At 40.0% G+C, this 24952-nt stretch overlaps 2 protein-coding genes across 4 annotated transcripts; one reads left to right on the top strand and one right to left on the bottom strand.

Annotated features, from left to right (window-relative positions):
• Window positions 1–8464: 8464 nt before the first annotated feature.
• On the top strand, window positions 8465–10687 carry dio3a (iodothyronine deiodinase 3a). Its single transcript, XM_027274759.1, has one exon. It carries the CDS (start codon window positions 9002–9004, stop codon window positions 9788–9790), a length of 789 nt encoding a protein of 262 aa, XP_027130560.1. The 5' UTR covers window positions 8465–9001; the 3' UTR covers window positions 9791–10687.
• Window positions 10688–17015: 6328 nt separating this feature from the next.
• On the bottom strand, window positions 17016–24749 carry dlk1 (delta like non-canonical Notch ligand 1). Of its 3 annotated transcripts, none has more exons than XM_019279043.2 (7): window positions 24543–24749; window positions 24386–24400; window positions 23955–24038; window positions 23678–23741; window positions 23059–23189; window positions 22161–22302; window positions 17016–18372 (listed from the first exon to the last, which is right to left on the bottom strand). In XM_019279043.2, exons 3-7 carry the CDS (start codon window positions 24004–24006, stop codon window positions 17583–17585), a joined length of 1179 nt encoding a protein of 392 aa, XP_019134588.1. In that variant the 5' UTR covers window positions 24007–24038; window positions 24386–24400; window positions 24543–24749; the 3' UTR covers window positions 17016–17582. The 3 variants fall into 3 exon arrangements, with proteins under 3 accessions (XP_019134588.1, XP_019134589.1, XP_010755284.1); XM_019279044.2 differs by having other exon boundaries at window positions 24386–24403; window positions 24543–24748; XM_010756982.3 differs by lacking the exon at window positions 24386–24400 and having other exon boundaries at window positions 24543–24748.
• Between the last annotated feature and the right edge of the window lie 203 nt (window positions 24750–24952).

Here is a 24952-nt window from a genome sequence, read left to right as displayed (position 1 = left end):
CATAAATCTGTTTTGTGGGTTAGTCTTTATGATATTTCATCAGTTGTGGTTTCTGGAACCGTGCCATTTCAATAAGTAAGCAGCAGAAAAAGAGCTGTTTTCCCAGATCTGCATTGTCCTCAGATGAACCTGGAACCACTGCCAAGTATCCAGCAAAGTTTATTGGAGGAATAAGTAAGCAGGTTACAATACATCTCTGGTTTTCAGCCGCAACAACAAAAGAGTAATTCCTTGAAGCAAATTTAGGCACAGCGGGAGATCTTTTTTTTTTCTTCTTCTCCATGAAAACACTTCTGTTTTCTTGCTGTGAGAAAGTAAAGAGGGTTCAGATAATAGAGTGTTAATACAGTTTTAGTGCGGTAACAAAGGAGGGGTGAGGATGCCTCAAGTGAAAGAACCGAAGGACGTAAAGACGACAGATTTGTTAAAATCTCTACCAACAAAGAGAATGACAGAATGAGGAACGATGAGTCAGCTGTTGAACTCATTACAGCTACAACAGTCATCCTCCTGTCTCCTAATCTAGAGGGGCTGCACTCATAAAGAAGCAGTCTGTCATATAGTAATAGCGAAGTATGGCAGACGCATTAGCAAGGGTCCTCATTTATCTTGCGTAAAGTCAAACATTATGTTAATATCCATTTGATATTTTTTGTCATTAAGTCTGGTCAAGAGCGTGTGTACACACATTTGAACACATTAAACGCTGAACAAGCTTTGATTTGCAAGTACGCTATATAATAATGACGATCGGAATCTCAAAAATATTCAATTTACAATGATATACAAGAAAGAAATGTGACAATTTCTCAGTTTTAGATGCTTAAACGAGTAAATATTTTTGGATATTAGCTTAAATGAATTTGTCAAATACATTTATGTTAATCGACTAATTGATCAACTAGCTAATAAATCCCGCACTTCACACGCCACAGTAACACCAACATAAAACAGGTTTTCATTGAAATGTAGCACACATTTTAACCAAATTTACAGAAAATTTGGAGCATAAAATGTATATTAAGGTACTACTGAACATTATGGGCTTAATAATGAAGATAAACAACTGAGGGTGCAATGTGATAACGTACTTAAAGCAGCACCTCCGGTGTTGGAAAAGAGAGATTGAAATATGACATTCCTGTTTGGGTTGTGTTTCGTTTCCTCTGTTTCCAGCAAACTTTGCCACATTTTGCTTTTAACTTTTCTACTTCAGCCAAGCATTTAAACTTATTTGTGATATTTCAATTTTTTTTCACTGCTTATTTCTGGACAAATTTAAAATGTGCTCAAAAGCTTGACAGAAATCCGGTTACCAAAGGGCAGATAGAGTACTTTATTAATCCCAAAGGGAAAATATTCAGCCAAATCACATAAAACAGAAACAAAGAGAAGGTCAGAACAAGACAAAAAAAATAGAGCCTTTTTAAGACCTTTAAGGAAGTTAGTTTAGCCGTTGTTAATTAAAACACTGTTCTTTCAGATTATATGATTACTCATATGTATGGCACTACAGGAAATGTATTCATTTTCTCCAGCATTTTGAGCTTAACCTCTAAATTTGCAAGATGACGCTATAGTGAGACAAACCTAGATAAACCTACCGTTCGACTCCCCGTCATCTGTTGTGTGAGTCATCACCACGACTGTAAGCTGCAGACAAATGACATCTCCCCTACATGTCTGGTTTGCAGCCACCCTGCAGTCAAATATGACATGGATTTACTGTAACAGGAGATTAGGGTTTAACCAATATACCATGTGCTCACTAAACCTGGAATGGTTTTGTTGAATAAGCACACCAGACCAGTGTGTGGCATTTGGCCAGTAATGGCTAATATGGGTGTCCAGATGTTGAATCCCTGTGGCGCACAGAGACAGACACTGAACACCTTCCAGTACACAAGACCCTACACTGACTTATTAACGATAATCTCTGGGTGGACATGTATGAACATGACGAGAATATATGTGCTTCTATCTACGTCGTATTGTAATGTATATGTAGGTGTGTAGTCATTAGCAGTATCAAAGGGGGGTGGGAATGAACCCAAAAAAAGAAAAAGAAAAAAAACGTTATTCATTTTGTTTTTTCATGTTGCTGATTCAAATTAAGAGCTGTACTCTTATGATTTTGATTATGATTGTGGTTTCTTTTGATTGAAACCAAAATTACACTGAAATCCTCATTGTCTCACAAAAAAGCTCACAAATGTTACATTACAACTAACATAAATGTTACAGTCTGCTGGAATAATGCCGAACACACATTTCACTCTCAGCAGCAGCAGTGGTAACTAGGAGTGAATGATATATACGGGGCTGATAAATTATTGGTTGGTGATGGGAATTTTATTTTTAATTAAGTTATTTGATGTACTTTACAAGAAACAAAAATATGAACATTTGAAGAGTAAGAACTCTTTTGTTGTTTTGTTTGATCAGAGCTATGGGAAAATAAATCATCCATCTTTGCTCACTGCCTTTTAACTCGAAGATGTGCAAGAGCTACAGGTTATTAACTTATTTTTAAAATGGATACAATTATCTGGATCGGCCATGAGAAGCAGGCAATTGTTGCAGGTATGTTAGCAGTAGTACTGCAGCAGCTGTAATATAAATATATCTGTATCAGAGGCAGCTGTGGCGGCTGTAGTACATCTACCCAGTACTTAGGTTGTCATACACTCACCCCAGTTTACCTTAGGAAGGGAAATTATTTTAAGAACAACATAATTTAAAGCAGCATTGTATAACTCTAGAAGTACGTAACGCTTTACGGCATTGAGTCACACACCATCAACCGTTTTGGTTGAACCAAAAGTAATATTTTATGGAGAAAACGTGTTCTGGTTTTCCCTCTGATGTGCTCCAGCTGCTGCACATAAACTGTGATTTACAGAGTTTCCTGATGGACAGTAAAGTAAACTACTGCAAACTATAGCTGCTGTATGTGTGTGCCAATGTTATCTCAGTTTGTTAGCCGGGCTATCTGTGTCTTTGTATGGGTTAACTACTTGTTTCTGTTGTCATTAGTCTTTTTTCCTGTCTGTCTCGGTTTACTTTAAATACTGCACAAGACGTCGGTGTGACTATTTTCCTAAACCGTTCCTCGTTTAGACTCCCGTGCAGCAGATTTCACGTGTGAAAGACATTCTGACAATATTCCTGTGAGAAAAAGCTTTTAGACCCTTTATTATCTTTTCCTCTGGAAATTAGTAAGTGGCCTTGTTACACATGTAGCTTGTGTTTATTTCTATGGGTGAATTCTCACCGGTGTTTTGCATGTCGTCCTTCGGCTCCCTGGTGAGCGCAGTGCTTTTTAAAGGGTTTTCAAAAGTGTCTGGCAGTTTCCTTGAATAAGGTCCCCTGTAATATTTCTCTAAGGTGAAGTGTTTCCTGCTTCTTTAAAAGATGTAGTGAGAGTCTGAAACTACTGTGGTGAGAAACTGTGGACTGGTTGGAGGGGGTATAGGCTGAAACGTGTGGGCATGTTTAATGTATTGATATCACTATATATCAACATTGTGGAGAGCTTTTATCATGTTGCGTCTGTGTTCAGCAAGCAAGCATTTCCCCGAGATAACTTGAGTTGTGCCAAATTGAAAAGCTCTAACTCTTACCGTGTGCTCCAGACCTCAAATCCTGTCTCAGTTTTACGACGTGCGCAGGCACCGGTTTGAGCTCCATGATTTCACTATTAGCTTAGCTAAGATTTGTAGTTGACATGTTTTGACTGTCAGACAACTTTACAGCTATTAAACACAGATTCGATTGTCATGAAACACCAAAAGCTCAGTCAATTAATTCCAGTTTCTTAGCACTGCAACACCTAACACATACTGTTTACACACTGAATTCCCAGTACCTTGTCACGACATCTGCTGGACAACAGGATATTTAAATGTACTCTGGCTCTGGGTAAAAGTTCAGGCGGTGCAGGTGCAACTTTTTTTTGGTTTTTGATTAGTTCATAGGAAGGTATTTTGAGAAGAAAGTGGTTGTTTTAAATAGGGCAGCTCTTCAAACACCTCACAAGCAACCTACAGAGACTGTTTTCAACATTCTTTAAGGTTTTATGAGTCTTCAGACATCAGCCAGGATACATTTAAAAGGATCCTGGCCCGTTAAACGTTGGACCTGGCCCCTTTTACTCCTGGATATGTAGGAAAGCATTAGAAAAGTGCCGCCTACCTCCCTCCCTGACAGAAGCAATCAACGCAGTAATTTTAAAGAGTGGCAAAGTCCCGGCTGACTGTTGGAGTTTTAGGCCCATCTCACTTCTTGGAAATGCGGTAAAGGTCTTATCAAAGCTATTGGTTAATCCGCTCAATAAAGTCATTATACCCCTGATCCTCCCGGATCAGGAGGGCTTCATCCCTAAATGCAGCTATGCCAATAATATCAGACATCTTATCGATATCATGTGTTCCACTCAGAACGATATTCCCCTTGAGCTGCCATCACTCTAGATTCAGAAAAGGTGTTTCATACAGTAGAGTGGCATTATTTATTTCTCACTCTTGGATGATAAATTCATTGGTTGGATAAGGCTCCCTATGCTGTCAGAGAAATCAGTCCAGTTCAGAGGTTTGAGTTTATTGAAGCATGCCAGCACACTGATACAGTGAAACAGTCGTGATCAAACAATATTCAAATATGCAGATGGTATATTTGACAAATGGCAGGGACAAGAGGCATTTGCATTAAGAGCTAAAGGTCAAGTCAAATAAATAAGATGGCAGGAGGCAGGAAGGACGCACACTTGGCATATCACAAGATCAAGGCTGAAACGGGGCTGGAAGCTGCCCAGACATCATTTGATGATCAAGTTTCTACTATGGCAAATGTGTATCACGCCTAGGGCTGCCACAAACGATTATTTTGATAGTCGACTAATCACCGATTATTTTTTCCGATTAGTCGACTAATTGGAAAATAATCGGGGAGAGGTCCCACGAGGGGATCCTCCCACACCGTGCGGCCATCCCTGACCCACCCAGTTGAATCCCCCGGGCAGACTGCACGGAAGTTGCGGAAAAATCGCGGTGATTGGTTAAAATTTACGGGGATTTGCGTTAAAGTTGCAAATCGCAACATCATGAATTCCTGTGTTATGGTATCATTTACGGTACAGTCAGGCCTGACGCCGATTACCACTACTGCGCATGTGTGTAGGGGTGTGTATGTGACAGAAAGGCAGACGTGGCAGCGGAAGCTGCAGCCGCAGTTTCGAGAGAAAAGCAAAGTAAAAAAAAAAACGATTTTTTGCATCGACATAATCGTGACTAATCGACTAATTGTGGCAGCCGTAATCACGCCACACATTTTTTGGTTTGTTTGTTTTGAACAACAACAAGAAAAAAAAACACTAAAAAACTCAAATAAGTTGACCTAGAAACTAACCCGCAACTAGCTGAAATTGGTTTGAATTTGAAATAAAATCATCCCCAGATTATCCTGGTTTTCTTTTTTTGTTGTTGTTGTTTTTTGTTTTTGTCTAGACATTTTTCCTTGTCCTTTGTTTACTACATCCCCATCAGCTTGAACTCATGTTTTATTCATCATGTCCTCTTTGTTTCTGTTTTCGTCTTTGTCTTATTGTGCATTGTGACGACTTTATTGCAGAATGATGAAGAATTTAATGAGAAAATAGATGAGAAAACATGTACAAAACTCTTAAAATAAACAAACAAAAGAGAAACTCTCCTTAGTCGTAATTGATTAAAAGAAAAACTTCTCATTTCTTTTGGATGAGGCACATTTCTTATTGATTGAAGTTATTCTAATGAAGTGTAGAGTTATGTTTGGATGTTCCCAGGTCAGTGTTTCCTTTAGCAAACTGTTTCAGTGGCTTTGAAACCATTGTGAGGGTTAGGAGTGTCGCGGGAACAACAGTTGGTATAAAGTTGCTTGCAATATAATAATAAGTGTCTGAGGGATTGGGCTCATGAATTAGGTGTCTTCCTCTCTGCGTATACGGAAAGTTTTTGTTCCTAGTGTCTGTAGATTCTTCTGTTTGTTATGCATAATCCACTTAGAGTTTTTCTCTGCTCCCCTGATAACTGTGGGTGTCCAACGTCTTCTTCTGGGACTACAGGCTCTACATTGTTTTTATACTCCCCTGACATCTGTGGCTGTCCAATGTATTCTTTTGGGGCTCTGGGGCCTGTGTTATCCTTCAGGAGAGGAGGTCCTTCCCAGGGATGCAGCCAACATTCTCTGTCTCCATATGTGATGAACGATTCACTAGCATGGACCACACCGTCAACAAGATATATTTAAATGATTTATTGGCAAATTGAAAGATTGAGAGTTACTTCTTCGGTCTGATGCTGCAGTGTGGGGAAGCTTCAATAGGGGATCTGCTGTAGCATCCTCTGGCATTTTCTCCTGCTTGCTCTGCGTATGTAGTAAGATACAGTATTTTAAAAAGCATTGCATTTTGACCCGTTAACATGTTTTTTTGTAGTCTTAGATATATATCGTATCTTTCCGCATTAAAGTAACTCTTTAGGATTTGAAAAGGAAAAACAGACAGACATGACAAATATGAACAAAAAACAGTAATATAAGATCAGATATTTAAATTTCCAGTCAACGATTCGCCATCAGTGCGTGAAGCCAACTGGATATCACGCCCAGCAATCTGCAGCAGAGAAGTTGAGCCAGATTCAACTTTTGAAGAAACCCAACCTGACATTAGGATGCAGTAGCCAATCCAACAATGAGACTTCCATTTCAGGCTTAGTTTTTTCATGTACCCAGCTTCTACTACTGTGTCTGGCTCACTGCAAAATAGAGACACAAAGAAGTTTCCTTTGGTTCATCTCCAATCTAGAGAGAGCAGTGGTTGAGCAACATAAACCATGAGAGTAAGGGAGCGCTGATAGAGACCCAACCTATCCTCCTCAATATGCAATGGATCTGGAACAGAGTTACACTCAAGATGAACTTTAATCCCCACTTAAATTTGGCAGCAGGTATCTGGTTAAACCTCATGGTAAAAATAGACAAAAGAACATTCCTTTGGAAGCAGTGGGCGGAGAAAGGTATTTTGGTACTGGGACACATAAATATCATTTATGGCACTGGCACAAGAGGCTAGTATTCCTCAACAGCAATTCTGGAGCGTCATCAAATTAGACAGCTCATTACTCAAACCTTCGGTTCTTCTAGCGACTATGACAGTAAGGTCTCCAATTTGAAATAATTTGCAGATGGAGAGTGGGTAGCATTTTGAAGATCTTTAAGATAATGTCTAGAAAGCTTAAAACAAGACACCAATTCAGTATTATACTTAACTAAATACTTAATTTCAGGGACAGTCCAGACTGTGGATAGAGCGATGGTACTTTTGTCCATGTGTTGCGGTCTTGCATCCATGAGAACATCAAACTCATCTTTAAAACAGATTTCCCATTCTCTTCAAGTTTGTTTGTTCCTGGGTGATCCTTTACCACTAAGCCCTCCATGTCCCTCGGGCAGACTGGATCCACACATGCCTCACTGCAAGAGAGAGGACCTCAGTAAGTGTGTTACTCAGTTGCAGCACACACCTTCAGGCTTGTCAACCAAGTGGAGAAATGTTGGGCACGAGGGGCTGAATATGGTTCACATCCACAGGCCTCGAGGCTCTGACTCCTATAGGCCAGCACAGTGGCTCTGACCCCAACTAACCTCATTATGTGGCATAATAAGGTCAGTTGAGATCGTGACATATGTGACAGTAACAAACTGACAGCAGATGTGTTTGTCTGCTGAGGAATGCTATATTAGTCTATATTGTTCCTTAGATTAGTTAAAATTGTATACAGTGATGTTGGTTGTCTATACGTTTTAAATTTTTTACATTTCTATCTCATAGTAGTTGTTTTTGTATTTGGATTTTTTTTTTCTAAACAAATCCTGACCTGTTTAAGTGCTATATGAGCCCAGGCTCTACAGAGCACTGGTGTCCCCACATGCATACAGACAGGAACTTTGAGGAGTGAGTGAGTGAGTGTATCTGTCTGTGCTTGTGTTCATGGATAATGTTACTTTAGTTGACACAGGAGAGCACCTAAGAAAGAAGATTAAGGCCATGTGAAAAAAAAAAAGCAGTTTAAGTGTCGGGACTATTTTGAAATATGAGAACAATGAAAAAAAGTTTTAAAAAAATATTTTTTTTGTTTTACAAAACTCACATTTCATTGAACATTTTCTGGAAATCAGAATTAAATTATATATTGTACTTGATCAGAATTTATCCTTTTCACATATTACTGACTTCTTTTTTTTTTAATCAATAAGACATTTTTCTTTCTTTTTTTCCAACATGACTTTGTTATATTAATAACATTTTCATCTCTGATTCTTCCATGACTTTGCAGAATCAGTTGTGATTCATCACAGTGCGTTTTTATTATACGACAAATTAAATTTAACGATCTGTGGAGAATGTGGGTGTATTAATAGTTCCTCAGTTATTGATATAGGTTGTGTGAGTTATATTGGTCCATATAGACTGATGTGGCATGGCACTGTTTACGTGTTGGTTACTGGATCATTTGAGGACAGCCTTTTTTTTTTTTTAAAGTGGAGTAGGCTACAGCTCGCCTGCATCTGCTGAAAATCTGCTCCAGTTCATTGCAGTAAAGTTGCTGCAGCACCAACTCTGTTGCTATGAGTGTGGGATCTGATCACACATCACAAGCATTTTTGATTTGAACATCTTAACAGTCTAAGTGAGTCTGGTGTAAGAGTATGACCCTCTCCAAATCACGCACTGCTGTGCCGCACCCTCTCCTGCATGCACCCTTGGCTTTTGGCTACGACTCAAAGCTGTGGAGTTGACAGAAGGTAATCTCCACCATGTGAGGCCTCGGCCCCAGTTTGGAGGCGGGGTGTGATTCATTCAAATCTGCCGGTGCTATAAAAAGAGGGGAAGTTGCAAGTAACCCAACTTCAACCCACAAGATCGTGGCATAGCAGAAGATCATCCGTGTTGTTATTCTACGTGATGATGAATACGGTTAAAGCTATTAAAACTGCAATAGTCTGTCTCGTCTTGCTGCCCCGTTTTCTGATGGCAGCGGTCATGTTTTGGCTTCTTGACTTTTTATGCATAAGGAAAAGAGTTTTCTTCAGGATGAAGGAGCAGGAGGGCGATGCCATCGATCCTCCACTGTGCATATCAGACTCCAATCGTCTCTTCAGCCTGGAGTCCCTCAAGGCAGTATGGCACGGACATAAACTGGACTTTCTCAAAGCGGCGCATCTCGGACACGGAGCGCCCAACACTGAAGTTGTTCAGCTGGAGGATCAGCGGCGCAGCCGCATCCTGGATTACGCAAAGGACAAGAGACCGCTCATCCTCAACTTTGGCAGCTGCACCTGACCACCGTTCATGGCGCGTCTGAAGGCGTTTCAGGGAGTCGTGCAGCAGAACGCAGATATAGCAGACTCTGTAGTTGTGTATATCGAGGAAGCGCACCCCTCCGACGGCTGGATGAGCACTGACGCGCCCTATCAGATCCCCAAACACCGGTGTCTGGAGGACCGGCTGAACGCGGCGCAGCTGATGCACCTGGAAGTGCCCGGCTGCCTGGTCGTGGTCGACAGCATGGAAAACTCCTCCAACGCTGCATACGGAGCTTATTTCGACAGACTTTATATACTGCAGGAGGGAAAGATAGTTTACCAGGGTGGCAGAGGACCTGAAGGATATCGGATCACAGAGCTCAGAGACTGGCTGGATCAATACAGAGAAAGGCTTGAAAAATCCAATAATCTAGTTATTCACGTGTAAATAGGTTCTGATCTTTTTAGAGCTGCTATAACAAAAAAAAACAAATATGGTGCAGATTTTACAGTATTATAACACCACTTAGAAACATTTCCATCAATAATGGTGTATTTATTTTATATATGGTTGGATCAAAGTAATTGTAAAGCTGTAGGCTCCTTCATGTCATATTGGACATCTATACATCCTGTTAGGATCCATCCACAAACAGGTTAGTTTGTTTTGGACCTTTTGTGAACAAAAAGTATTTTATGTGTCAAAAGTTTTTTCTTTTTGTTTTTATCTCTTCTCCTCGTGTAAATGCGTAAACGCATGATGAACCCATCAGGACGTTGGCATTAGCGCATCACTGTGTTCATCAGTATTGTTGTGAAGTTCGGTTTTTAAACGGATTGAATCCAGAGAACCGAGACTGATGTTTTTCATACTGGAGATCATGGTGAAAGTGCTGCTGTCTGCCCTGCATGGCACAACTTGTTTTTTTTTTTGTAAATATTGTTCCGTTTTATGGATATATTTTTCATACAATAAAATGCTTTGATCTAATATCTTCCTTCATTACATTTTTGTTTTTTGCAAGGTGTATTTCTTCTCTCTTTTTTCTTCTTTTTTTTTTTTTTTGCAATAACAGCATGCTGTGTATAGGTTTTACAGTAATTTGGTTTCTTATAGTAGAAGATAAAAGGATGAATGTTTAATTTCCTGCACAATAAAGCACAACAGGCCCCAAGAATTCCTCTGGAAATCTCCTTTCTGATGTGCAGTCCTTGAAAATGGTGTGGAGAAGTAGAAAATATGAAATCACTTCAGAAAGGATAAGATTTCCCCAGAAATCCCCAAGCAGAAAAAGTATTTAAACGTGGTAATTATTGCGTTATTTGAATGCAGGTGATTCACAACTCAACCTATTCCAAAAGTGAAGACACTTTGAAGAGCTTTGTGTAATTTAGGCAGAGCTTTTTAATGTGACATATTTTTTTCTCAAATTATTTCTTTTTCTTAGTCTCGGCAGTCTTTTTCACACAGCAAAATGTTTAAGTCTTTCCTAAAGTCAGCTACGTCCTGCTGACGTGTTTGGGCTCTGCAATCATAATAGAAATATCTAGTGTCAGATTAGTTGTCTGACACCTTTAAAACTGCACGTATAATGATTATTAAAACTGCGGTGAAAAAGCTGAGCTTTGTTCTTTACAGCCCCTTCCTAAGCCTTTGACCTCCCACAATTAAATGAGGATAATCACACTTGATCCTATTATACTGAGTTATATATCCACCTATAAGGGTCTAAACCGCAAATGCTTTCAGGGCTTAGCACGCCAATCCCAGAGCAGAAACACAGTGTTAGGTGTGATGGCATTTAACTCTGTACGTAGATATCTGTAAGTTCCTGTGGGGATTTAACGCTCAATTGGTGCTTTGTCGAGCCTCCATAAACATACACTAAATACCATGAAAATCACCATGTTAGTGTTAGTATTCATGTAAAAGCATTTCATTCAGCTTTGTACTCTATGCCAAAGTGGAGGAAAATCCCCTCTGTGGCTTCAAACACGAGTCACGATGCAAGAGAGGGCAACGCATCAGACACAGATAAGTAAGAAAACGAGATAGTAACGCTGATACAACCTGTAAATGGAGCAAAATCTAATCAGATTCTTTGGTCTCTTGTCTCTCTGGCATTCACAAAGCCATTATTCATAGTCAACTTTGGAATATTAAGCCATCTCCTCCAGCAGGGAGGTAAAGTCACAACCAGTAGATAAATCACTGTAAACACAACAGGGCTTTAGTAATTCAAATATAGTGACAACACAAGGATGTTCATTGTTGTTAAAGTGGGAAACTTGACCAGAAAACAGTGCTTATGAATCACAGCTTTGAAACAAATTTGAGTCAGCTCATCTGCTATAAATATCACTGGATGTTGGAATTTAGTAGTTATAATAAAGTCGACAGAAATGAGAGAAAGCTTTTGTTATAGGTCAGGAAAACAAGATCCTTTCTATGTATCTGAGGGACAGCAGTAGAAATAAAGGTCATGTCCTTCCAGATTTCATCAGTTCTACTTCCTGACACATTATGTTCACACATGAAGAGATGGTTTCCACCTTGGGTGTCGTGGGGACCTCTTAAAGGGTCATAAGACTAAAGCTGAAATTCACTGATCAGTCAATCTACAGAAAACAGTTGATTACTTAAAATTAACTCAACAGTTTTGATAATGAATTAATCGTTCAAGCAAAAGTTCAAGACATTTGCTGGTTCCAGCTTCCCAAATATGAGGATTTGTGGATTTTCTCTGTTGTATAAGTGTACGTCTTCTTTTGATTCTGGACTTTTCGTCATACAAAAATGGCTATTTGAGGACATCACCTTGTGATCTACTGTTTTCTGATGATTTCTATGATTATACGCTCCATTTAAAGTCAATAGATTGATAGCTGCAGCCCTACACGAGGCAGTCAAAGATTGGAAAGCACAAAGAAATGATGCTACATAAAGTCTATTAATCTTTTTCAGGTGTCTAATCTTTCCTTTTCATTTATTTTTTCTTAAAAAATGAATAGATAATTCGACCTCTTGTAGCCTCTAAATGTCAGGAAACGGAAAGAAATCATCTTGTCATCTTGGCTGAGCTGATCATAGACGATACATATACAGTCTGCAGCAGGTCAAAAGCCAAAAAAATGAGAAAAGATTATTTCCTAAGTCTAGCAGCATTAGGAAATGCAGTGCTGGGTTGACTGCAGGGTTTTACCGTGACTTTACTGCTCATCTGGAACACATTTAACACACAAACATATAGTATTTATGTACAGAGGGGTACCTGTCTAAATGAAATATATCATTTTAAGTGTATCCTGTGTGTACCCCTGAAAAGAAACCCCTCCTGGAATTCTCTGAATCTGATCTGGATTCTTTCCATGTGTGATTTTCCATGGATGTTGAGTTTCATCTGTCAGAGGAGAGGCGAACAGGAACAAAGGGTTAAGGGTCTCAGGCTGGTGGGAGAGATTTAATTTTTTGCTGCTCTGTTTTGTTTTTATGACTCGGAGGGAGCACACAACGGGTCTGCTGAGGTGGGTTTTCAGCTTTAAAGGTGAGGGCCCCTCTCCTCTCCATAGGGTCATAACTCTATGTATGAATGTCTGGTAGTGGGGAGCCGGGGCCTCAACACACAAAAAGGTTCCAATGAAACCTCTGTGATTTCTGGTTTAATGTGTAAGCATTTAACCATGCTTTAAACAATCTTTTTTATACTGTCCTCCTGAGCCTCTTTTGTGGACTTTTTTTCAGTATTACCGACATTGTAAGAGAACGGAACGTGCTGTTATGTATAGAGGTTTAATCAGGAGCTTTTATTGGAGCCTTGGTTACAGCATTCTTACAAGTATTGACTGAATTAGCTGCGGTAAGAGGCGTTTAGTGCACTGCTTCCAGTTAAAGCATCAAGAGAAGATTGGAATCCATATGCGATCCATGGTCATTACCATACAGTTTACATTTAAACACCTTTTACTTATATAACAGCTACCAGATAATCAGATCTACAGGACTGTCAGTGATTTTTAAGGCTAGTTTTTGTAGGTCAGGGACACGCTGTAACACAGCAGGAGTCTCCGAAACATTTTCCAATAAAGTCAAGTCTGGGCTGAGAAATGGTTGGATGTGGTGCAGAAACCTCCCCATCGCCTTCACCCCCCACAGATTGTCACTCAAATGGTGAACTGAAATAGCAACAAAGTGGAAAATGATGTGTTATGTGGGACAGGCTGCATTCATCATTGACTCCTGTCTTTATTGTTGCTCAGAAGACGACCAGCGAAATGGAAACAAGGAACCATTGGCTGTAAAATCAGCTTTTTGCTTTCACTGATACACTGTTGGGTCTATACATTATACTGTTTTTTTCAAAGGGTATTGGTATAAAATGATACTAAATAGAGATAATAAATACAACAATACTGAAACCAGGTATTTTATATATTGAATATATATATGAATATTAATGAGTGTTTAGTTAATTCGATAAATGTAAATATAAGAAAAAAAAAGTAAGATACTCAACATTAAATATAAAATGCACCACTTCATGCTGAACCCCCGGCTGAAGTCGTCGACTGTCTCCTTTTAGATGGATGACACCTTGTGGTCGTGTTCGGTGACTACATGAGCTTCGATTACAAGAGGCTGCATCGGTGGTTGGTGGCAAAGAGTTCAAGATTAAGTAACATCTGAAAGAACAACTGAATAGCCCTCACCTCATTGTTCTCCCTAGGAGAAACTGCAGTGGCTCATGAAACTCACAAAAACCACCGTAGGCCCCATCGGACTCTTTGGAAGAGGACCTGCTCTGTCTGTAGATATACAAGACTCATTCTAAGGTAAGAAAAAGGCAACAATATGTATTTTCAGGTGATTATACTCGAATAGGAGCTTAGTTGTAAATATTGTGTGCTGAATTTTTGCTATATTCTGTAACACCCTAAATCTTACACACCGGACTTTTTAAATATATGTCCACGTGTAAGATGACACTATGTGTTATATATGTTGTAATGCATAGAGTGAACCGGATTCATTGTTCAAGTGGAAATTCATTCAAGTGTTATGCAGCAGTTTTTTTCTGATGAGTCATGAACGCTTCAAGGGCAATCTGGCACACACAGCTGTGTCTGAATCGAGGAAACCGTTTTGAATATTTAGATTTTCAAATTCCTCACAGGTGTTTTCATGAATGTTGCCCGGCTAGACCTCTTCTCAGGACACTGTGAGGTGAACAAACTGTGCTTGCTTTATTGACTTTTCCAGTCCACACATTTCTCTTGGTTTTGTTACACTGATTTTGCCAGGTGAACCTCAGCAGTGTGACAAAAAGCAGATGGGACAGGAAATGCCATTAGTCTCTGTCACTGCTCTTTGCATTCACTTCATCGTCCCACCTTTTCTGACGCTTTTATCATTTCACCATGTGGTTATAGAAATATTTTTGAATGCGAGGTCAGACCCGGGTCTCTCTCAATCTTGCCAGACATCGGAGAGTCCCATTTTAAGGTTAAATACTGTAATCTGTGTGCAAAGAGGTCACAGTCTGAAGCAAATATGTCTCACCTTGTTCATGATAGAAATGAGCGGGTAGAGAAATCCCCTAATTACACGTTCATCAGTTATATTAGTACATAATTTAGTGAAATATGTAATTACCAGGACTCTAAATTGCCAATGGTGAGTGTGAATGCTAGTTTGTCTCTTTGTGTCATGAACTGGTGACTGGTCCAGGGTGTACACCGCCTCCTCCCCAATGCGAGCTGGGATCGGCTTCAGCACCTGCGACCTTTATAGGGATAAGCGTTACAGAAAATGGATGAATGGATTGATGTAATTACTGGTATAAGTGCACCCACTTTCACTAGGCATCTAATCAGCATCACACAGGGAAAGATCATTATGTGATGTTGTGTAACTTCAAGAAAACAGAGAGATAGGTGCACTACTAAACTAAACTAAATCCAACAATATGTCAATGTTTCAGAGCTGTTAAGATATCTTTTCATTTTTTTGATTCATTACCTTCAAGTGATACCATAGTGCAATTTGAAAAAAAAAAAAAAAGATGAAACAACAGGGGACAGATAGTTACCCAGATCTACTCACTCAGTTGTGTTTCTACGTCAAGATCTTGCAGCTTACAGTCTTTATGATGTATATAGCTTGCACCACAAGGTGGAGACAGAGACTGTCATCTGAAATTGTCACACCACTGGGGACAGTGGAGGTAGAGGAGTGCTGACAGAGCCGGTGTTATCAGTCAGCTGATAATCAGCGAGTTTGCCCTGAGGGGAAATTTATTAAGCATCACAGAGCAGGAGAGCAGATGTTCCACCGATTTCTGAACAGGTAGGTGGCGGTGCATACAGCATGTGCATCGGTTGGATTTCACACTGTGAAACATCTGACGTGTTGGCCTTGCCAAGCATCTGATCATGTCTCAACCTGCTTGCTGTGTCGAGAAAACAACAGCAGCAAACAACAAAGAGACTCAGTATGAATCTGGAATCAATGGAGTCTTTTTTTTAGTTGTGAAAAGGATGAAACAGACAAAATAAGATGGTTTTATATGTTTTATTAAAAGCAATGAACAGACAACAAAACATTATCTGGCCAAAGTACAACAATAAATAAATACTGAGAAAATCCGCATGGTTACAGTCACAGCTCCCTTGTCGAAATGCCACTTTCCTAAATCCTTAAAATTTTACTTCTACACTGCACAACATAGCCTGAAATGTAACTCTATTGCACCCTGACAAAGAACTGTGATAAACATACAGTAAGCACCACATTAACAGAATCTCCTTACAGGCTGAACGGGGGCTGAAGTTGAAAACATCTCCCACTCTGTGACCACAATGATCCTGATGTCAGAGGTTGATAGATTTGAATATTTCTACATGCAATATACTCCACATATTAACTGAACAATAGACTCATTTTTCTTTTTTTAAAGTAGGTGGCTGTCTCATGCATGATGAGACGAGCCAGTAACATTGAACCGATGTAACAGTATTGATTTCAGTGCTCAGATGTGCACCACGGTGCACGACCTGTGAAATCCCAATACCGGCAGTAAGAAGCAGTGTTTGCAAAGCTGAAAAAAACTCAAATTGCAAATAAGACTGAAGGTGTAAAGATATTCTTGGCTTGCACACATAGATGGTGAAATGGAAAGTGGCATTTCTTAAAGGAACTGTGAAACAACCTGTGTCTTTAGTACAGGGCCCACACCTACATATATAACTTCAACACTTCAACATCTAAAATGACACATCTGCAGAGAGAGAAAATTGGTATTTGGGAGAAGAAAATACCTCCTGGTACAGACTGCACAGCAATACCTTTACATGAGAAGTATCTTGTGTTGCAGAGTTAACACCTGCAGCATTTGAAAGTACAGCTTTTTGGGTTCCATGTAGTAATATATAATTACACATTTTAACTGCACATACTGTACAAACTCACAATATGGATTTTTGCATTAATTGGCAAATTCACAGTATGCTGTATGGAGATGATTAGGGCTGCAACAGACAGTTATTTTATTGTTAATTAATCTGCTGATTCTTTTCTGAACTGATTATTTATTTAGTCAGAATTAGTTAAACATCCCACAACCCCAAAATATTCAGTTTAATATCGCGAGACAAAGAAAAGTAGCAAATCCTCACATTTGAGAATTATCAGAATAGTTCCTGATTAATTTTCTGTCTGACCGATTCATGTTGGCAGCTTTGGTCTAAAATCTTAGTATAATTTATTCACAAATTAAAAATCAACAGTACAAGTACTTGAATTACAAATAGTTAGAGGCTATTTTTAGATCATTAGATAATTTCTCCTTTTGTAATATTAATCCCATTATTATCCGATCAAAATGTAACAAAGCAGATGAACCATGGCTGTGAAGTCAAAAATGGCTTTAACAAATACAACACAATGACATCTTTTTTTTTAACCGGCCATCTAGGTGCTATTTGGAAGAGCATCTTTTATAATTTCATACATTTTTAACGGGTCATTTTTCAACAGTACAATTAAAAGTACATTTACAATCCAGCGTCATGGTTGTCCACTTAGTCCAGTAGACTATACATTCAAATATAATCCAGTGTAGTCCAGTATCTCACATTTTATTAACACAACTGTACAACAGTCATAGTATTTGCTTCGTGCTATTTTTATATTCATATTAAACTCCTTCCACAGGGAGAGAGGAGAGAAGGGAGAGACAATTTAATCAGATGGAGGTGTAGTGTCTCCCAAAGCTGGTGAGTCTAATCTTCTCTGGCAGGATGATGTTTACTGAGTGCTCCGGTTCTTCCTGGCTCACACCGCCGGCTTCTCTCAGCAGGTGTTCTCTTTGCTGCCGGACAAGCTGGCTGTATTTGGCATTAGCCAGCCACGTCTCACAGCGGCCAAAAAACACAATGCCTGTAGTGCCCAAGATGACCAGGCAGGTGAGCAGAGCCAACATGCCGAAACAGACGAGCTGACCATGGGTGACGAGGACGCCGGGGGAGTGGACTGTTTCCTTCAGGGTTATCTTGAGCAGGTCTCTCTCAGGCGGTCTGAGAAGCTTGTGGAAAGTGTGAGCGGGGAGGGAGTAGTGCTGCGGAGTCAGTGCAAACACTCTGTGGTCCACAGGTCTGGCACTGACCGGCTTGGTCTTGGCCTTCGGCCTGTGCTGCAGGGAACATGTGGGTCCTGTAAACCATTTCTGGCAAATGCACTGGAAGGTTCCATCAGGTTGACCAACACATGTGCCCCGGTTGGCGCAGGGCCTGCCGGCGCAGGGGGAGAGGCTGGTGGTGTCATTACAAGTGAAACCAGTGAAGCCATGCGGACAGACGCATGTGAAAGCTAGGCCGTGGTTTGTACAGTTGCCTCCGTTGAGGCAGGGGTTAGGCTGGCAGCTGTCAACACTGATGTCGCAGAAGTCTCCAGAAAATCCAGGGGGACATAAACAGAAAGAGTAAGCTGCTGAGCCATCCGCATCCGCACATGTGCCTCCATTCTGACAAGGAGAGCTGGAGGACAGAGTAACACAATGTGAATATACATCAGGGGGAAATAAAGCTTCCTATCTACTGCACAGCTTTACTGCAACACATTTTATCCCATGGTTATAAATCAGTCATCACTGAAGCAGCCATCAAAAGCTTCTAATCCTATTCTACAGGTAGTTTTTTTAAACCGGGTGTTAATACAACAATTTCTAGGTCCATAATTTATGAGGTCCCCCAGAGCACACCCCTGGAGCCATTTGTTTTTAAACAGAGGTATGATCACATTAGGTGTAACAGGTGGTGTTGCCACCTGTTTCATTTCTCAGCCACACAAGAGGATTAACATACCTTTAGCATGGAAAACACTGGTTCCGGTTCAGAGAGAGGAGGCTACAGAAGTCTCATAATTCACAAGGATTCATGGAGGCTTAGATAAGGTGGACAGGTAGACAAAATGTCCTTACTTCTAAGTCTAAATAAACCATTTAAGAACTCACCGGTATATGAATTATCACAAAGCTGAAAATAGGGCTGTTTTTATGTGCTCATGAAAAGCTGACATTTTGCAAATTCATGGTTTCCCACAGCACAGTGACACAGTGTGTCTCCCTGATAATAAATGTTCCTTACATTTAAAAAGAACTGAGGCAAATCCTCTAGGATGTTGAATTCAAACTAAGAATATCTTGAATTATTAGTTAAGGTCGACCAGACAGTAATTGCACCGAAAAACTACTGTTAATCATTCATGGTTGTTTTTAGATATCAGCTCTCGAGGGCGACCACTGAAAGCACTTAATTTGTCAAGACTTTGCCAGGAAAGCAGCCCTGCTACACGGTGCAACTGTAATTTTTTTGTTAAGGCAAGTTCAGACTGCTTGAAAGATCTAAAATTATCTTTGTTGTCCTTTTCTTCTGCTTTTAATAATTATGCAATAACCAGGAAGCTTTTACTTGGCTGCTGCAGTCCTTGAAAACTGATGCATGCCTTGAAGATCTAAATAATCTTTTAGCTTTGATGTAGTTTTATCCTTCACAATTTGAAATTTACATTGTACATCTTGTGAAATAACATTTTTCTCATCTTGAATAATCCATTTTTCTTTTATTAATTGATAGATAAATTACTGAAACATGCTCATTGAGACTCAAGGGTAATGGCTGTAAATTGCTGAAATCTTTTGCTTCAAGCATGACTTAATTAATCAGTTCAGTTGCTGTGGATGATTTCTGACATCAACCAAATCAGTCAACTAATGTTTCAGCTCTAGAACAATATACTTATTTATCCTGTAGTATTAATTTCAGTCATTTTGCCCAGCCCTAATGAAAAACAGCATTCGGCTCATTTACAGCTAATTACAAATCTGTACCAGAAAACAGAAATAAAATAGAAAGTATAGAATAAGTCTTTGCTTTGCCGCTGTAGTAATGATCCTGCAGCCACATGTGTAGTGTATCTGATCAATGCAGCCATGCTTCACAAAGTGTACTGACTAAAATCCAGCATAAAAATAATCAATATCTCTAATAGTAGCTTGTGTAATTACCCAAGTCTCTAACATTCTGTTTCTGTGAGTCAAAGGAATAATAGCTCTGGCATACTTTTTAGACATCTCTGGTGTCTCACAGTGGAGCTGATTAATGAAACCTCATGTTGGCTTTTTAATGGTGACGAATTCCCCTAGCATGAAAGTGAAGCTCAACTCGTTGTGAAAATTATAATAAGACTCACATGATTTTAATAACAAATCCTTGGTAGGAGGAGGAGGAGAGCTGTCAGTTCACTGACACTGAGCTGTAGGCTATCGAATTTTAGGTATGTTCACGTCAATAACAAGGCTCCCTGATGGCGAACAAACACGGTGGTGTTCACAGTCTGGCGGCTGTGTCAGCTAGCTGTGTCCCCAGAGAGGCGTATCTGACAGGCAGCAGGATGATCAGCCCTGACTGTAATCCAACAGACGATGCAGCGATTTCTAGAGCTTAAAGAAGTGATCTGCTACTTTTGGATTCTTACCAAAAAGCAAAACATGTTTTTTTCTTGTTTTTTTTCTTCTGGAAATATGACTTGTTTGTTTCAGTGGTCTGTAAAATTACATTACTCAGAAATTCTGTCACACTTCAACTGTGTGCCAATTCTACTGTAGGCTCTTAACAAACATTTGCAAACATTATTGTTCTGCATTGCCTTCTTACGGTAATTGTAATTGTTTAATTCATCAGCACATTCATCACCACCTGAAGGCAAATTACCAATAAATGGATAATGGTAATATGAGATTTCCCTGTCTGATTGAATCATTTAATACTGACCAAAGCAAAGCATCAGTTGTGTCCTCCACATACCAGCAAGAGAAGGCTGAATTTCAGGTTGAATACATTTATTATAGAGAAGTTTGACAGCCTTGTCGAGCGATTATGGTGTACACTTTTTTTTTGAAACGATGACTTTTGAAAGGATGAAGCTCCTGAATTGGGATGCAAGCTTATGATGCTGCCCAGGTACACACTGCCAGCTACTGCATAAAGGTGTCTGCTTGTCAAAAAGGGAAAGAGCAGAATAAACATGGCTGCTGATGTATTTATGATGGAAGCGGGGTAATTCATTCTCTGAAATATCTTATTTCTACATCAGAAGATTTGTGTGTCTGAGATGAAAACTAAATTTATGGAGAATTGTGTTTTGGCTATGTTTATTTGAGTTTGCAATTGCTCACTCAAAGAAAAGGCCGGCCTGAACATGACGCTAATGCTAGTTTACATTATGCTTATGTATTATGTCAGTGTCTCCACAGTCCTTATATCTATAATGGATATTTAAAAAAAAAAAAACAATGCATCAATGACAATGTGAAAACAATCGTTAACCTTAAGAGAATAGTCACCTGACTCTGCAGCTTCCCTTGGGAGTTTAATCTCATTGTTTAGCTGTCGAGCGTGCAGCTTTAGTGTTCTGGTTCAATCTAACCCCTCTCACAGCGTCTTTTTTCAGTGAAAAAGCTCTAAAAACCCACTATATGCTACCTGCTAAACATCAGCTACACTTAATGACATGCTGGTGAACAAAGAGGAGCATCTAGCAGCTACAGAGTCAGATATTTCCCTCAGGTGTTGGTGGAGACCAAAAATGGAGCTAAAAGATCACCGAGGGCCATATCACTAACAAGTGACCACATCAGCTTAAAAAGTCATGAATGTCGCAATGTTGTGTTGACAACTATTTGCTGCCTCCTCTTTTGTCCTGAGTCAGAGCTTCTTCGGTTGCAAATTACATGAACACACTTGAACCAGATGTAGGTGTAGATTTCTTTTGTGGCTATTGCTCGCTATCAGCACAAACATGTTGTTTGCCGTTATGCAGTGTCGCAGAGCTGGCCACCAGGAAACTCACTCTGACTAGAAATAATGAACTAGAACTGCGTTCAGGCAGAGTTTTTCTTCACAAAGTTGGAGACTTGCCAGTTCCCACGTTTCAGCATTGCCATGTTTGTGGAGGGATTGTATCAAAGCGTTTCTGTTTGTTTTCGTACAAATGTGCAAAAACCCTCCTGCCTGTCTGTTACAAGTCACAACAACCGAAATGGCTTTGTTTTGTGGAGCAAGGAAAAGAAGAAAAATCATTTTTTTGTCTCTGCTAACCGCCCACCAATAGGAGCTAGGTAGTTCGATTGGCTGCCTCAGCCATACAGAGAGAGCTGACAGACATCGCACCATGTATTGATTATGATAAACATGTGGAGATAAAACTGCAAGAGCTGGACTATTCCTTTACTTAAAATATAAAGTCACATAAAAGGTGCTCCTACCCATTTGTGAGACAAAGTCCTTTCCTCAGTTGGCAGTTTTCACCGGTGTAGCCCTGGGGACAGATGCACAGGTATCCCCCCTCTCCTGTCTCTATGCAGGTGGCATTACCAACACAAGGCCTGGATGAGCACAGGCGAGTATCTGTTGTTAAAAAAAAAAAAAAAATGCTGTTTTTAGATCTTACTCTTCGCCTTTTTGTTTCCACTCTCTCACTCACATTCACACCGCAGCATGCATCTTGTCGCCAAGAACAAAACCGCGAAACATAACCAACCATGTCACGCAGGAAAGCAGCTTACATGCTCCAGCAGAACGAGAGTTGTGCTGCGTTCGCTGATAAGGAGGTCAAACTAAGCCAGAAGCAAAAAAAAAAAAAAAAAAAAAAAAAAAGAAAGAAAATCTTTTGTCTTTTAATCTTTTCTCTTTGTTTCCTCTTTCGCTTGAGGGGCAGCAGGTAATTTGTACTTGATAATGTTCACTTTAAACAATGTAGGAATTATTAGTCAAGTGCTTTATTTCAATAGTTTGAAAGACCACTACATTACATTTTCACAGCCACAGTGCATCATTTTTGTCTGCGTTCATGTGCACAAGAGCTTAAGAGCACAAAAGCAGCACTTTATATCGAGTAGCTCTGCTCTGTTATTTTGTGGCTTCGGTTTTCAACATTGACCCAGTTTTTTCCATAAGGATCTTTTTTTTTTTCTTCCCCTTGTTAGATCTTCTCTACTGTAACTGCCCGTCTAAAAATACAGCTAACTGTATTCTCCAGACACAGTCTTCATTCAGTGACAACCTACGTCCGTCCCCGAGGCTCTGTGACTCACCCTAACCTCTGGCATGTCAGGAGGTGTTAGAAGGCAGATAGAGATGCTCGGTGTGTTTAATGAGACTCACCTTGGTCACAGAGGCTTCCCACCCAGCCCTCCTCGCAGATACACTGCCATGCTTTCTCACATGTGCCGTGCAGACAGCCGGGGAAGGGCACGCACCGGTTGCAGTTCTCTCCTTGCCACCCTGGTTTGCACCTGGAAGAGGGGAAAAGGGAACAATCCTGAACTATTAATATACCACCCAAAGAGCTTTGTAGCCCTGCTCTTGTCCTCACTGGGGCTTTTTTTCCCCCTCCTCTTAAAGTAAAAGTCATGTTTAATTATGCAGTAATTGGTTAAATTCCATAAATACTAACAGTGATGGGATACAGGTATTTTGGCTCATGTGTACATACGGCATCATTTGCCAGGAAAACATTTCAAACTGGGCAACAGCCTTTGTGTTATCTGCTAGGATAACAATGATTTTTACTGTTCAAACAAAGGGATGATTTGGCAGTTGACTTAACACAGTAAGCGCCAAACAAATGTAGAAAAAAAACCCCCCAGAATGATCCAGTTGGCTGGATTGTCATTGCACTGGGAGGAACAATTACAGCTCCAGTGATGTATTGAAATCATGCAGAAACCTGCAGGGTATATGCTCTATCATGTGCACAGGAATCTGAGGTTGTTTTTAGTACCTGCACTTCCCTGGCTTCTCACAAAACCCATTTTCTGTGTTGCACCCCCCGTTGCATTCCCAACCTTTTGAGAGAGAAAGAAAAAGACAGCAGCGTGTTTCCATCAGAACTCATCACAATAAATAAAAAAAAACACATGAAACATTCAGAGCAATAAAATATTCATCCGGTATACTTTCTTTGCACGCAGATAGTTTCTTTTTTTTTTATGAATGGGATCGATTCTCTTTGTTTCTCTGTCAGATGTCCCAGCGGACTGATCAGAATCTCCCATTACCTTTGGCGATGCCTGTCACGACCAGAAAGAAGACCACCGCTGTGAGATGCATCGTAATTTCGAGCGAGACCCCCTTTCTTTGTCCTGTAAAAAATATATAAAGCGGGTTAAGTCGCAAAGAGAGCTCCGTTTGTGTGAAGAAGCCATTTTTTCTTTCTGTCTAAACAGATGTCTCATTACTCAAAAGTTCATTTGATGAAAGCAAAACAAACCTTAAATGAAGAATTCAGAGAGATGTTTTTAAAAAAAAAAGAAAAGGCACGTCTTTTGTCTGGAGCTCTGAGCTGTGTAGTTAAGTATCATATCATGAGAGTTTAATAATGCCACTACTGTAACGCTACCAGGTTGAAAACCACCCCCACTGCAAATCTAAATATTATTATTAGAATAATCCTGTCTTATCTGTTTTCTCCTTGAAATAATTGACGCACCTGAACCAAATGCGTCTGCTCCAAAACGTATCCATTACGCACAAGCAGAAAAAAGAGAAAAGAGCAATTTAATTCCAAATCATCAGCTTTTCCATGTCAAAAAAAAAAAAAACTCATTAACTGAAATTATCTTGTGGCATCCAGAAAATTGCCTTACCTATGTCGCACCGGCGCTCTGATTCCAAGCGGCTTCGGTCATATTTGATCCATTTGGTTTATAATGCAAAAGTAAAATAAAGAAAAAAATCCAAGCGTCGTGCTGCTCACCACAGGTGTATCAGAGGTCGGGCTGCCGGAGGAGGACCTGGACGTTTTGACGGGACTGCTGCATCGTGCATCGTCCCAGTGCAACACGCTCCTCCCACCTAAAGAGGGAGAGTGTGCTCATCAGTCTGACCCCCCACGGGAGAGAGGTGCCACATTTACAGCCTGTATTTTATGGACGCATTATTGTTTTGGCAAAAGTTCTTTTGAGGGATGTGAGAAGGTCCCTGCAGGTCAATAACACCTGCAAAAAGCTTATTTCTGCTCATAATTCTTCTTTAAAAACACAGTCTGGTCTACCTG

The sequence above is a fragment of the Larimichthys crocea genome, chromosome XXIV (assembly GCF_000972845.2).
Source record: "Larimichthys crocea isolate SSNF chromosome XXIV, L_crocea_2.0, whole genome shotgun sequence".
Lineage (NCBI taxonomy): Eukaryota > Metazoa > Chordata > Actinopteri > Sciaenidae > Larimichthys > Larimichthys crocea.
This window is presented reverse-complemented; position numbering and strand designations above follow the sequence as displayed.

What these genes read in the sequence shown, in the direction of transcription:
- dlk1 (XM_019279043.2), bottom strand. Translation starts at nt 24,006, where the DNA reads ATGCATCTCACAGCGGTGGTCTTCTTTCTGGTCGTGACAGGCATCGCC. An exon ending in GAGAAGCCAGGGAAGTGCAG is followed by an intron (nt 23,190 to 23,677) that starts GTACTAAAAACA and finishes CCCCTCTTCCAG; the next exon opens with GTGCAAACCAGGGTGGCAAG. An exon ending in GGACTTTGTCTCACAAATGG is followed by an intron (nt 18,373 to 22,160) that starts GTAGGAGCACCT and finishes TCTGTCCTCCAG; the next exon opens with CTCTCCTTGTCAGAATGGAG.